We start from the raw sequence: 14,380 nt of genomic DNA, 5'->3' as shown, positions 1-14,380 counted from the left end.
AGCAGCAGCTGGAAGTATAAAAAGACAAAGAGACAAGAAGCTCTCGACCAATGAGATCAAAGATTAATCTGCACATAGAAATCGTCAGCCAATCAAAATAAACTGTTTAACGCATTATCTATGCGGCGAAAGAAGACCAACTGATGGATGAGTAATGTAGGTGCAATTTTTTTCTTACTCGAAAAGAAATATTTGTAATGATTTTGAGAAATTAATTTCAGCTATGACGAAAGGCGGTGTAAGTTTCAAGTCTAAAATAGGCGGAATAAACTGACAGTGCTTTACAAAGGCTTAGCCACACCAACGCATCTTTTATAATCCCGTATGATGAAAGAACAATGGCTTTTCTACCTGCCGTGTGTAAATATATCGAGGCACGAGTCGACCCTTTGTAATGATTATGACCATTAGAACAAGCGTCTATTCAGGGATTGACGAATTCAGAGCCACCTAGACCACGTGCAAACTGCGAAACAAAAAAATAATCATGGCGATTGCTTAAAAGTTATTATTGACTGCGCTAGGAGAAGTTCGCAAAGAAACGATCGCATCCATTTAGCCTAAAAACTTCCCAGTCTTATTTATACTTTTAATTGTTTACGTTGGCGAGATATCGTCCGCTAGCATTTCGGGCTTTTACAGGATGTTCTTTCTCAAAACGCCGCTAGGCCTTTCAAATCGCGTCGACGCATTCAATATTCTTTCATAAGGGCGGAAAATCGTATTTTTCTCCTTAGGTCAAATCAAACACCGCCGATGTGAAAAATACATCAGAAATGCGCCCTCGATCGCCGAATCTGATTTCATGTGATCATTATTAATTTTCCCATAAGCAGGTAGGACCACGTGATGTGGACCGCAGAACCATTCATCTGACTCGGATCTTGTTCAACTTGACAGAAAAAGCAACGACGTGGCGAGGTGAACACAATAGCACCTGCTGTATACGTAATCGACTAAGGCACTATTTCGCCTTAGCTTCTACAATCCTGGGATATGGCCGATTTTGGCCACACAACAAGATCACTTTCACCAGTCGACTACAATCACAGCGACTCGCGAGCGACGTCGCTCTTTTTCCCTGGAAATCTCAAGGAGGAGCACACAGACAACAAAAATATTAAAAACGGTGCGTGTGAAGACTGTTTAGACGATTCGTCGAAATCTAAGGTAATTTCAACGCAGGGAAACACTGCTTTAGAGCAGACAAAACTTAATTTCACCAGAGATTCAGAGAACTCCATGTTTCACGATTTCGCGACATCGACCACATTTTGGTCGCCACCCAACGTAGAGGATGTATTTGTACAGCCCGCAATTCCTCAGCCAGTCAACGGCATTCATTTGCCTTCTAACACTCCGGTTATAACGCAGCCAAGAAGAATAAATGGACCAACTAGTATGACAACAACAATGAACCATCAGCCCAGAAGACCAATGCCTCATAATTCACCGTTTATAACGCAAACCAAATCAATGCCGACTATTACAAGCCTCGGAGGATGGAATCAACAAACTCCGCAATCCATTTCAGGCTGGCCTTCACAACAACACAACTCATGGGGCAGTCGGCATTCAAACCATACATTGAACGCCATCAATTTCCCACATGGAAGGAGCTCTCGGCCGTCTTCTTTAACTCTTCCAAGCTCCTCGCGAATGAGAAATCACCGTCCAAACCATTCGTTTGCTCCTGTTTCTCGATCGGCTATCTCTACGCAAAGCATAACGCAGGGGTTACAAAGTTTGAGTCTCAATAGGCAGCCTGTGGACGGTACAATCTTGGATGATATTCCCAGCCTTGGAAATTCACATGGCCAAACCAGTGAGCTTTCAAACTCGCTATACTCTTATCAGGTAAAGTCAAAGAAACTGTTGAACAGCAAAAAAGCTTAACTTAGCGTTTATTTCGCGCGAGACTGTTGTACAAAAGAACAACTAAGCTGATATTTAAATCGCGATATTTTGGGTGATTCATCTTAAACCCAGTTTCCAAAATGAAGATTATTTGTTTGAACCGAAGTAACGAGAAACATAGCGCTAGTTAGTGATGGTCAAGCACAATTTTATTTCTCTATTTAAAGGGGCATGTCTGTTGAAAACCATTCAGTGTTTTGTTTCAAATCCGTAAGGAGGACGACAGTCAATATCAAATGATGAACGTGGATTCCCAACGATGTTTTCCCCCGTTCTTTCACCGATACCATACATAAATTAATGACGGAAAAAAATTGGCCAAGAGGTACAGCTGCTTCAAAATTACGGCTTAATAAAACTAGAAATTTAGGTAAATTTTTACAGCTTTGAATATCTTAGACTTTGATCGCTAATGGACCTTTTGTCTTCTTTTCTCCATTCAGGATTCAATGAAATTCCCGTCTTTGGAAACACGTTTACTCGATATAATTCGTTCCCCGTCGGATCCTCCAGATAACTTAAGCGGTTAGTATGATCTTTTATTACAACATGAAATGCTTTTCTGTGACGGCAAAAAGGAAATAAAGAAATAGAAAATTCAACAATCCATGTAGTAAAAGTAACTTTACCCATGTAAATCCTTTGCTTTTCTTGCTGCTTCAATATTTCTAGTATTTTGGTTCCCGAAATCATGGTTGTATGCAAATATAGAGCGCTTTTTAAAAGATCTTTTAGCTCTAGACAGTTTCTAAGGGAAATTTTCCCATTTGAGAGTTATGCATTGTGTTGATATCGTGACAAATATCGAAAATTTTGAGATATAGTTCTTTTTTGTCGTATGTTTGCCTCTCCTTTGAAACTTTAATAGTTTGCAATGAAGTAAGGATTTGATGAAAAGTTTCATTCTCCGTGAATATCTCCCGCCCGGCACCTGCACTCTACGCCATGGTTCTTTAAATTTTTAATAAGTTTACCAAAATGGCTAGAACCAAGAATATTTGACTCGTTTTTAACATTGCTATCAGTGTTCGTCCTTTCCTTCTGTTGAAGATTTTCTTCAGTGAAACCTTCAAAACGGTGGCGCGTTTCAAAACTGAGGAAATTGAGGGATTGTTCATTGTCCAACAGTTTTTTTTGGCGGAGTGATGGATTGTTGTTTTGGCTAAAGAAAACCGCAAAAAAATGGCGGGTAAAATGCCGTGACGAAAATCTTCCAAAAGAAGGAATAGCAATACCTCCATTTAACAGAAAACCCTACAAAATAATTTGTATAATTCGGAAATACGCCTTTACTAAGGAACAATACATTAAGCTTGCTTCCTGTATGGTTGAATGTCTCAGGTGCTATGCCGGGAATGATGATGAAGTACCTCTATTAAACTGATAGAATTTTGAAGGAAGGAAACCATGAAATTACTCTTATGTTTTTTCTCTCAAAGTCACTTTTCTGACAGTCAAAATAAAAGTCCTTTTCGGGCGGTTCACGCCTCAACTTCGCGTCTTACTTCGCCCGAAAAAAACAAACAAACAAAATATATATATATATATATATATATATATATATATATATATATATATATATATATATTAGACAATCCCAGTCTCTAAAATGAACACCATTTCTAGAGACCACGAAATCTGTAGTATAAAGACTGTGTGCATCAAGCAACAAGATGAAAAATTGCAAATTTTGTAGGTCATAATCACCTTAGCTTTCTTCAGATCACAATGATTTTGATTACTGATCATAGCAAAATGACCTTCTCAATCTTTGCCTTCCCAGCGCGATGTTTACAGGCATCGCAAAACTTTTCTTCCTATAGCGAGCGAAAAACATGCCTAGACGGGTCGTGTCGTTACCTCGAGGAACCATTTGTCGAGAAAAGTCAATGTTCAGATTTGCGCAATTCAGATTTCTTGAGTTGGTGTGCTTCTCAAGCTTCGTACAATATAGGGAGAGTTCTATTTATCGTGAAAAATCAGTTGGCGCCTTATCGTATTCGTTAGATTATCGGCCTTGTAGTTATCAACACAGAGAGAGCAGAAATGGTCTTTCTTTGGGGATGAGGAAGAAACGTTTGTATATTTACCATTCCTAGGAAAAAAAAGCAATAGAACAATATCACTCAGTGCACAGATAACATTTTAGAAGCGGTTTCCAAAAGAGTTGACACAACATGTCCATGCAGTTTTCTTGATAAAGTGCTTCGGTACAAAAGTCAAAAGACTGCATTTGACCACGAAACATATCTCATCTCTTTCACAAGGATAAACTTAATTTGATTTGTATTCAGTCTCGCTCAAGTCTGACTATTCCATTTCCTAGCTAGGCCAGCAGCTGAACTCGCCGAGTAAGGGATATTTTTATAAAAAGGAAAGGAAAATCAAAAAAATAACCACTTGATTATGTCGACGAAACGGGGCGAAAACGTACAATTCATTTTTAACAAATGAAAAAATTGCTTTCATTTGAAGAACTAAGAAAGAATAAGGTCAACAGAGGAAGCATTCGCAACCAACGCCAACGCAATTTCATCCGAGTGGAACAAATAGAGCCAGCAATTATATATTTCTTTCGTATTGCAATCTTTCTTTAAAGCTAGAAAGCCCGAGAAGGAGACAAGACTATTAAACTGGGTTCCAACATTGAAATTCAGGCTATCTAATGATTAAAACAGGGAGCGAGTTTTTGAGGAAAACAAACAACAAAGAAACCATGCAGATTTTAGAGCTGATTTGTCATATTTCACTGGGTTACGCCAAGCCTTTTCAATTGCTAGGAGAATTATTTTGGCAGTATGTTTCCTCCCTTTAAAACTAAAGCCAACGAAACTTACGCCTAAAAAAGGAAAGATATATCAGTGAAAAAAATCGAAAATGTTAGACTCGGTTACTGAGTTACATCTGCTCATTGAAACGTTTTAGAAGAGAGCGAGCAAAGAGGAAGGAAAAAACAGCAAGGCTTGGCGACAAATTTGTCAGAGATGAAAGTAGTTGGTTTAGTAATTCATAGTCGTGTGTGCCAGTCTTGTTTGTGTGTTCCTCGCAGTTTTGGCTTCTTGTAGGAGATGAAAAGGTTCAAGTTTTTTCCGTTGTTCCTAGATAAAAATTACATCACTGGATATTGATGTACTGAAGTTGACCAACGAGAGAACGAACTCGATCATTCGATTCCTCTAGGGAACTGATCTTTTGAGTCAAAATAAATATTCAATTCGCAAACTTAAACGTCCTATGAGAGAACCGAAGAGAAACTCAAGCCTCCTGTAAAGCTGCTATACATAAAGATACAAATGAGCGAACAAATTTAAATAATGGAACAGTTTTAACATAAGTTATATTTTATTCAAAATTCACTCCGTTGTGAGGCGTATTTTCTCGACAGGATATTTTCCTTCAATAGTTATTAATATTTCCCTGCTTGTGTTTTGCGAAAGGGCCTTTTATTTTAGCCCACAAGCTGAGTTTGGAGGGGAGCATCAGCAACAGCTGTATGCATTTTCCACGAAAACATGTCAAAACTGATGTTTTATGTTGATTAAAAATTGAGTTAAAATTTCTCTTTCTGGTTGGTCGAAAGAGAAATAGGACGAGGGTTCGGCGGCAAAGGAAGCGCAGTTGACGAGGCTGTCAATCAACTTCTTTCAAGAAAATGGCAAAATATTTTAGAGACATTGTTTTGCGGAAAACACTAATGAGGTTTGCTCGAAGAATATCCTGAGAAACCACTTAATTTCAGCACGTGAGACGATCCGAGTAAATTTCAGGAGAAATTTGCTTGGCTTGTTACTGAAATCCACAATATTTAAATGTTCATTTGTACTGAAAACTGGGAATCGGTGCGTTGTTTTTTCCATTCGGTCAGCGTGATAGCACTGACTAATGTAAATTTATCTCAACAATTAGTCTAGAATCCCAATTGAGTCGATAAAAGCGCTGGCCTGCAAACGCTTTCCTGAATATTCAGATAGGTAAGTCTGCCTTGCATTAGTTAGCATTTTTCTTAAGACAATCATTTAAATTTTCATTGGGACAAAACCACCTTTTCAATGTGTCCATTTAAGATCCAACAGAGCTGTGAATTTTCAATTTAGTGGTTTTTTTTTTTTCGTTTGGCCGGGAGATATCTGAATAGTCTCCATAAATTTGTCTCAGACTGCATTCTCCTCATAATCAGCGATGCATTGTTGCAAAAATATTTTCTCAACCATTAAAACTGGGCATTGCCCGACAATTTCAAAGTGTAGGTCTGTTATTAAAAAAGAGAGAATTTAAAAGGTCGTCTAAATATCCCACGATTAAAAAAGATATAGTTGTTGTTGATCATTGTCCGCTTACTCTGTCCAGCCTGGTTTGTAATTAATTTCACGTATATAGTCCACTATAAGAAACGAGGCTCAATATGTTTTTTTGGTGTTTTCTTAAAATTTGTTATTCAAATAAACTACCTTTAGTCATAACATTTATTTTTTCGGAGTTATGGAGTAATTTCCCAGCTAGAGTATTCCACATAAAAACAAAACAAATTCAAATGATTTACATTCGACAAGCGTAAGGAAAATACGAGTGATTGTTGCTGGTATTTTAGAATCATCCTACTGATGCCATCTATGATCAAATGCAAGGAAAAGTAGTATTGATGGACATGCACAGACTTCGCAAAAACCATTTAGTTTATATGTATGTACAGTTCCTTTTTCCTCTTATGTCTTATTCGGATCGCTTGTTACAGAAAGAACTTCAGAGATGTTTCAAAGAAATCATGCGTTACTCATTGGAATTTCCAGCCAAAGGAAAAAATTAAGAATGCGAACTTTCTAAGAAATACGTAATCTTTGCGAAGACTTGCGTTTTCCACACAGTCTGACATTAAATTTGCATGATTTATGAGTCCCAAATGCACTTTCACTACGTTTCACTGTTTAGCTCATCAAATGAATGTTAACTTACCGGTATTAAAAAGATTTTCACCTAATTACAATGGAAAATGCCATAGAAACTGTAGTTGACTTTCAATCTAAAGTGCAAAGAGGAAGCAAAATTGTCGTATGAAAAAAATATATCGTTAGAAAACTGTGAAAAACTATTAATAATTATTATAAAAGCCAAAGAAGTGGGCAGCTTAAAATGTCGACGTTTTTTACGTCGTATTTTACCGCAACAGGAAAAGAAAGTAAACTGAATTAATGCCAAGAAATGGTGGATCATTCTCGACAGTTGCACTCTGTGACTGGCCTCCCATTGTACCGCGTAAAATATATCGATACCTTCCAAAATCTGTAAAAGCAATAGCGAGAAATGTATCCTTGAAAGCTTCAAAATGCTTTCACAGGTTTAAATTCAGTTCAATCGTAAACTAAAAGAAAGTAAATCAGTTGGAAAGTACATTTGTCAGCACGCTGTGAAATGTCGCTCATTAAGCATTGAATATTAGTTTTAATAAGGAAATGAAGTTTCCTGCAAAAGCCTTTATTTTTTTTAGGAAGGAAATCCTTGTGATGAATACAAGGCTCATCAAATTCGAGGCTGTGTTGGTGAAAAAAGTCATGAAACTTATTCAGCGACGACAAAAGGCTTATAAAGCGCTGTCAAATCATACGAATAGATAAAAACCAAGACATAACATCCTATTGTGTTTAGGCTACGGTTTAAAAAATATACATATTATGCGCAGTTTTTTTTCAATAATTGTGAACTAGGATTGAAAAGAACCACTCAAAATGCGACTTTAAAATCATGGCAATCGGAATAACACAGCACTCATTTACTACAGTTGAAGTGAAACTTTGAAAATTGGACAGTCCTTTTTTGAGATCACAACAATATTTTTCATTTTCAACCTTTTAAAGCGTAGGCTTTGCGGGAGATGGACCACAGCCGTTAACTAATTAAACGAACCGCCTATATACATCAAGATAGTGAGTGCGCCGGCGTTATGTTCTTTCAGCCTTAACCCATCGTGAAGTTTGGGAACCTGAAAACCGGATTAGAACTAGATGGAAGTTTATTAGCTTTGTGCATCACTAATTTACAAAAAAAACTACTGTGAAATAATCACTTTGAGATGGACAATCTCAAGAGGTTTCATTATAATAAAGATATAACAGGTGATGTTTGGGCCTGTTGCAAATCAAAAAAAAAAAAAAAAAAAAAAGAGAAAAATTTTGAGTAATTTCAATGTTTGGTCCAGGTCTCAAAATTAAGATCTTTATCGTCTCCATATTCTGCGAAAATAAAACAAGGATGTTTCTTCATCTTACGACCACGTAATTAAAAATTTGTAAAATTAGAATTTAGTGCAACAGACAACTGCTTCCTTCAGAGGATTTCGAATCCCTGATCATAAATCACATGAATTCGAGATAATTTTGTCGGGAGAGTTTACTTCCAGACAGAGCAGAAAAATACATAGCTTTATCTTTCTGTTTATAACAGTAAAAGGCAATACTTTTAGAAACGAAAACCTTCAAAATTAATTTCTACTATGATAAAGAGAGCAGAAGAGAACAAAGACAAATTAACATAATTTTTTCTTGATCCGAGCTCATAGCAAATGTATTCATTTTTGTCAAAGACGCAATTTGTTTAAGCGTAATTCTTTAAGCGTGTTTTTATAATCGCTATCCAATAAAAAAAAAACCTTTATTTGTATGGTAGTCGATAAAAGTTTTGCATTTTCTTTCTACTCGTTTGGCGTTAACCAAAGTGACACGTCTAATGGCGAAACTTTGGTTTTCGTCAGTGCATGAATCTAGTGAATACAAAGATCTTTGAATTACTCAGAGACTCGGCTGCCTTCCTCAAGCGAGTTCCATATTTTTCGTTAAACCTAACAGCAAACATATACTTAGAAATCATACCCAATCCTAGATACAAATTTGCTAAACTATCTGTTCTAACCATGGTGACAAAAATATCAATCATGCTTTAAAGTTAGCGATTTTTTTATTATTTTTCTGCTCCCGTAAACGAATCAAAATCCGTCCTTCGGCAAATTAATTACAGCGTTGGGGCCATGGGAATGAACAACCAAGACACTTAGGAAAAATAACTTATTAGCCTTAGACAAGGGAATTGACATTTATTTCATCTCTATTTTCAGCGTTCAAATATCACCTACAGAAGAAAGGACTCTCCCACGCAGGAGGTAAATAAATTGCTTATTTTATTTTTAACAGCACGAAGATGCAAATAAAATGCCATTGATTGCCTTCAGGCTGGAAAAAGAAAAATTACACAGGTTACTAGAATAAAAATATGATACGTCTTATGAAGACTTTGTGAAAATAAAACTTCCAGGAAATTGCCGGAAGACAGCTCGTATCGTAATCTATAAACTTAACAGGCTTTTGCTAAATGATGTTCTCACAGAAACACAGCCATCGAGACCCAACGGCTACATTTTTCATGAAACCTGATAACGAAGCAATTTTTAAGCGAGGGTGATAACGTGTTTCAAGTGAAATTTACGTGTTGTTTTCAAAAGAGGAAATATTATAATTCGCTTGTGTGTGGTATCTTTATCTCGAGAGCGTAGGAACAACTGCACTACCGTTAGCCAATGGGAATGCTAGAATACTTGTGGTACAAGAGCCCATGTTATGGCAAGTTTGATTGGTTGATTAAAAATAGACAAATTGGACGAAATAAGGGAGAACAACAACCGCTTTCGCTGGACACTTTTGGGAACAGAGAATTAGAATTTTTTTTCACTCTTCTTCTAAAAACGACCAAGAACATGTTAGCATTCAGGTGGGCATTGCGGCCTGCGTGTTGCTGTATCAGTACAAAAAAGCACAATACTGCTTTCATTGTCAAACTTGGCTTCGTATCTCCCTTTATGGTTCAAAGCCCTTGAGTTACTTAAGTCACCGTATTTGTATGTTTGTTTAAAACCAAAAGCTCTGTTTTCCTACAAAAGCTGTCCTTATTCCGAAATTGGAAACCCTCAAATTTGAAAGAAAGTGAAACCGATAGCAACACAATTTTCGGTTAACTTTAGCAACAAAAAATATTTTTTCGCAATGTTAAGGTTTATCTTCCTTCCTTCGGGGAATTAGAGGTCCAAAGGTGTCATTTAATGCCTACCTTACTCACAGAATAGCAACTGAACAAGTTTCCTTCCTTTATTAATCTTTTAGCTGACAACTAAAAATATCAACCAAGGCGGAAAAAGCGGCCATAAAATTAATTTCAAAATGACTGGCCAGTTTCTAAGAATAACAGAGCGAATCAGAGGGAATCGAGAAAATTCCTTGCCACGTTATCGCCAAGAGAGGAGAAACATTTGAATTTTGCATTTTTCAGTTTCCTTCCTTTTCTGATAATTTAAGTGTTACACCGTTCCGCTATAGGTAAAAACCTGACTGCTATTTCCAAAGTCATATTTCAACAACTGACACAAAGGCTGCCTGGCGTCAACTATATGCTTTGTGTGTTCAGTTCCGCATATGCACGGCCAAGAACATTTATAGTTTCCCTACCAAGTTTCATACAGTAGACTTGATACCATAGAAAGCACCTTGGCTCCATAATTTCCAACGAGTTTTTTTTTTTTTTTATCGTCAACAGATCAAATTGTGCCATCGATATGGTCACTAAACTGCTCTCCCACATCAGACCTACCTGACCACATTGAGCGTTATTCCAGAAAAGTGTTTGTTGGAGGGCTTCCCCCGGACATTGATGAAGGTACGGTAGCCAAAAGAGTCTTGATAATAGCACCTTATAAGGGTGAACGGCCAGCTTACCGCAGAGAGGACTGCACCGGGAGGCCTGGGTACCAGTGCCAGACTAGTTAACATTTGAATTCTTGTAAGCTTTCCAATATTTTAATGATCCATACTTTGTATTTCATGGACCTTGTTGGAAGTATTCGCCGTCGCTGCTCTATATTGATATAAACTCTTCCCTACAGTCACTAACTGTAATGTTCTTTTAGATGAGATTCACGCCAGTTTCTGTCGGTTTGGGAGCTTAACTGTGGACTGGCCACACAAAGCTGAAAGCAAGTCATACTTCCCTCCTAAAGGTAAGAACACTGAACAACATACTGCAACGTCTCTATCATACCTTCTCCATGTCTGCCTGTTCAGAACTACCTCGCTCAATCGACTCTATTCTCAAGGATGTTATGGAAATATGATTGTGCAAGAAATATTGGTTATTGACCAAGTGTGAGGTCAAGATGGCTGGATATTGGCCAAGTTCTTTTTTTGCGAGTTTATGGACCGAGACGGAGTCGAGGTCCATAAACTTGCAAAAAAAGAACGAGGCCAATATCCAGCCATCTTGACCAAACAAGCTTGGTCAATAAAGGATTTATTATAAGGCTTTCGGGGAAATTTTTCTTGCGGGACACGGCGGGTAGTCCCGAGCGGGCAAGATAGCTCCATCTTGCCCGCTCGGGTAGCCAATCACAGCGCAGGATTTGATTCATCTTGCCCGCTCGCGGAGCTAGCCATATAATAAATAGCAATTATTGCAGTTACTATTTGACATACAACCGAGGCGAAGAGGTCAATACACCAATTTATGTATTAAAATTCAGCCTAATACAATAGACCTCAGCACGAGGCTCTGGGAATAAAGCCCACAAACTCTGTAGTTATTCCTCGGAGCCTCGAGGTCTATTGTTTTAGGCTGAATTTTAATATATCGAAATTGGTCTATTGACCCTTTCGCCTCGCTTGTATGCCTTTTGAAACGAAAGAGTATTTGACCGGAAGACTCAACTGCGATAACAGCTATTGTAAAAAGTATTGCTATAGGGTTAGGTAAATCAATCAACGTTATAAATTTTTAAAATTAGATGACACCTTTGCTGTGACGATTTTCTGGCGCTAATTGATTACCTTGTCATAGTGCTAACAACAAACAAGTCATCATCACCTTGTGCTTTGGCTCTTAACATTTTAAAGTTTTTCATATTGGTTAAGTAGCTGGTCGCTCAATTGTCAGTCAACGGTTTGGATTTTTCCACAGGCTATGCCTTTCTGTTGTACTTGGAGGAACAATCAGTGCAGAAGCTTATCGACGCCTGTTTTCAGCAAGATGACAAGTTATACCTTTGCGTGTCTAGCCCTACTATTAAAGACAAACCCGTAAGTCTTTTTAGTTTGCTTTCTTTACTGAGCTTGATACTCCATCGGGCAGAATGGCCGCACATCTTTACCTATTTAGGTGGACCGAAGCGAATGCAATTTGAATAGCCAAGAACAGGAAAGAAAACGCCCCAATTTGCAAGCTAAGCATTGACAGAACTCTGTTTTCTAACTTTCTCGTGCCCTACCTAATGCTTTGAAAAACAGGATTTGCAAGAGAGATGGGAGAGGAAATCATTCTTTTGCGCTCACAAATTATGAACAAACTGATTTTTAAGTTGTGAAAATTACTAACAATGGTTTTGAAAGAACGTCCGCAAACAATTGTGCCAAGTTCTTAACTCTATAGCTGATCGATAACATTCAATCAGGAACTAAACAACAGCTACTGTGGTATAGCCACGCGATCAGCCATGACTCACACAACACTCAAATATAAAAGCACTTAAAACTTAAGTATTGGAAATAGATTGAGGTCCCCTGCAAATCGTGAATGAACTAGTTAAGTACTCCAATGTGAACAGGAAGTTTTGCATGCGAAGTTGATCATTCTCGTTACTTTCCAAAATCCAGGTTCAGATCAGGCCTTGGAATCTGAATGATTCAGATTTCGTAATGGATGGTTCTCATCCTTTGGATCCAAGGAAGACGATATTTGTAGGTGGAGTGCCACGCCCATTGAGGGCAATAGAGCTCGCCATGATTATGGACCGGCTATACGGAGGCGTGTGTTACGCTGGAATAGATGTGGATCCTGAACTGAAATACCCCAAAGGTGATAAAAAAACTGCAGAAATACTATTTCAACCTGAACTTATTTAGAAAATGCGGTCAATGAACGCAGCGAAAGTGTGTACAAAGGAAAGGAAATAAAGATTGTGATGTAAAAGTTCATGTTTATAGTGCTTACAGTAGAGGTAACAAAGACAACCACTGCGCCACGTAATTTCAGCAGATTAAAAAACATAATTTCTTCGGGGAGAAACAAGTTACAAGTTATAAACGATTTGATGTGTAACGTGTACTGTGCAGTCTTTGGCATAATACGAATTGTGTTTCATTCAAGGTGCTGGTCGAGTGGCCTTCTCCAACCAACAAAGTTACATCGCTGCAATCAGCGCTAGATTTGTGCAGCTCCAACACGGGGACATTGATAAAAGAGTAAGTCACTGACATCTTATATAACACAGATTTACAGCTTGCAATTTAATCACCAATCCTTTAAACATCTCCAAGTTAACTGTAAAGAGCCATTTTTTTTCTTGATCAATTTGAGCAATGTCCTAAAATATGCTTAAACTTGCAGATGCATTTCAACCACCTATAGTAACTTGTGTTTATTTATAACATAGTTTTCTGCGGCTTTCCAGGTTGAAGTGAAGCCATACGTTTTGGACGACCAGCTATGCGATGAATGTCACGGCGCACGGTGTGCTGGGAAATTCGCGCCATTTTTCTGCGCAAACGTGACCTGTCTGCAGTACTACTGTGAACAGTGCTGGGCTATCATACATTCCAGACAAGGGCGGGAATTTCACAAGCCGCTGGTCAAAGAAGGTGCGGACAGACCAAGAACTGTCCCATTCAGATGGTAAAGAAAAGCACAAAATACAATCCTTTGTCTTGAAAAGCATTTTACTGTGCAAGCAATTGCTATGGCGATTATTTGATCAGAAATGGCGTGTTAAAAGAAAACAGAAATTTTACTTTCCTTGTCTTAATCAACTGAGACAAGAAATAGGTTACCTTGTCCTCATCTTTCATTTCTTTTCCCTTCATTCAATTGCTGTGTATGTTTTAAATTGCTAGAACAAATAACACTGTCATTCTGGTTCAAATAATGTCACGGGAAAGTATTATATTGGTTGGAAAGTAGTAACTTATTTTAGTTAAAATGATCGTGGGGCTAAGGCAGAATTATCCGCTAAATTATAATGTTAATGTGTTAGTGTCATGATTTCTGAAAAAATATCATTATGATAGATCTCAGTAGGAGTTCACTTTACTTGATTACATTGTATAATGGCTTCAGAGGGAAGGGGGATATAGATGGTAATGTCTGTAAAGCGCTGAAGGATGAAGATACGTATTATTTGTAAATGGAGAACTTTTTAAAGCATTTTTAAGCAGGCGAGAGGATTCATTCCGACTGGTGATCGGCACTTTTATCAAGTACCAAAGTTTAATTGTTTAGTAGACAAGGAAATTGCATACTTAAACGAGTAGAGTTATTTATTGAGGAATTTTGCCTACAGGAAATTTAATATATAGAAATGCTGTTTATATTATTACTAGAATTGTACATACTAGCTGACAAGAAAAGTTAAATTTCGGCAAACAAGTAAAGATACGTTATAAAT

At 37.6% G+C, this 14,380-nt stretch overlaps 1 protein-coding gene across 1 annotated transcript; it reads left to right on the top strand.

The window, feature by feature from the left end:
- Positions 1-79: 79 nt before the first annotated feature.
- On the top strand, positions 80-13,639 carry LOC145479975 (cytoplasmic polyadenylation element-binding protein 2-like). Its single transcript, XM_081458463.1, has 9 exons — positions 80-1,857; positions 2,361-2,442; positions 9,020-9,064; positions 10,489-10,608; positions 10,859-10,948; positions 11,902-12,020; positions 12,594-12,795; positions 13,087-13,181; positions 13,391-13,639. The coding sequence occupies exons 1-9, from the start codon at positions 997-999 to the stop codon at positions 13,613-13,615; spliced, it is 1,839 nt and encodes a 612-aa protein (XP_081314589.1). The 5' UTR covers positions 80-996; the 3' UTR covers positions 13,616-13,639.
- The last annotated feature ends 741 nt before the right edge of the window (positions 13,640-14,380 follow it).

This window comes from Orbicella franksi, chromosome 2 (assembly GCF_964199315.1).
Source record: "Orbicella franksi chromosome 2, jaOrbFran1.1, whole genome shotgun sequence".
Taxonomy (NCBI): Eukaryota; Metazoa; Cnidaria; class Anthozoa; order Scleractinia; family Merulinidae; genus Orbicella; species Orbicella franksi.
Note: the sequence above shows the minus strand (reverse complement) of the source record. Positions and strands in the feature narration are given on the sequence as shown.

Coding starts and splice junctions, on each gene's coding strand:
- LOC145479975 (XM_081458463.1), top strand. CDS start 997: ATGGCCGATTTTGGCCACACAACAAGATCACTTTCACCAGTCGACTAC. Junction 2,443..9,019: donor TCCTCCAGATAACTTAAGCG/GTTAGTATGATC, acceptor CTCTATTTTCAG/CGTTCAAATATCACCTACAG. Junction 10,949..11,901: donor GTCATACTTCCCTCCTAAAG/GTAAGAACACTG, acceptor ATTTTTCCACAG/GCTATGCCTTTCTGTTGTAC.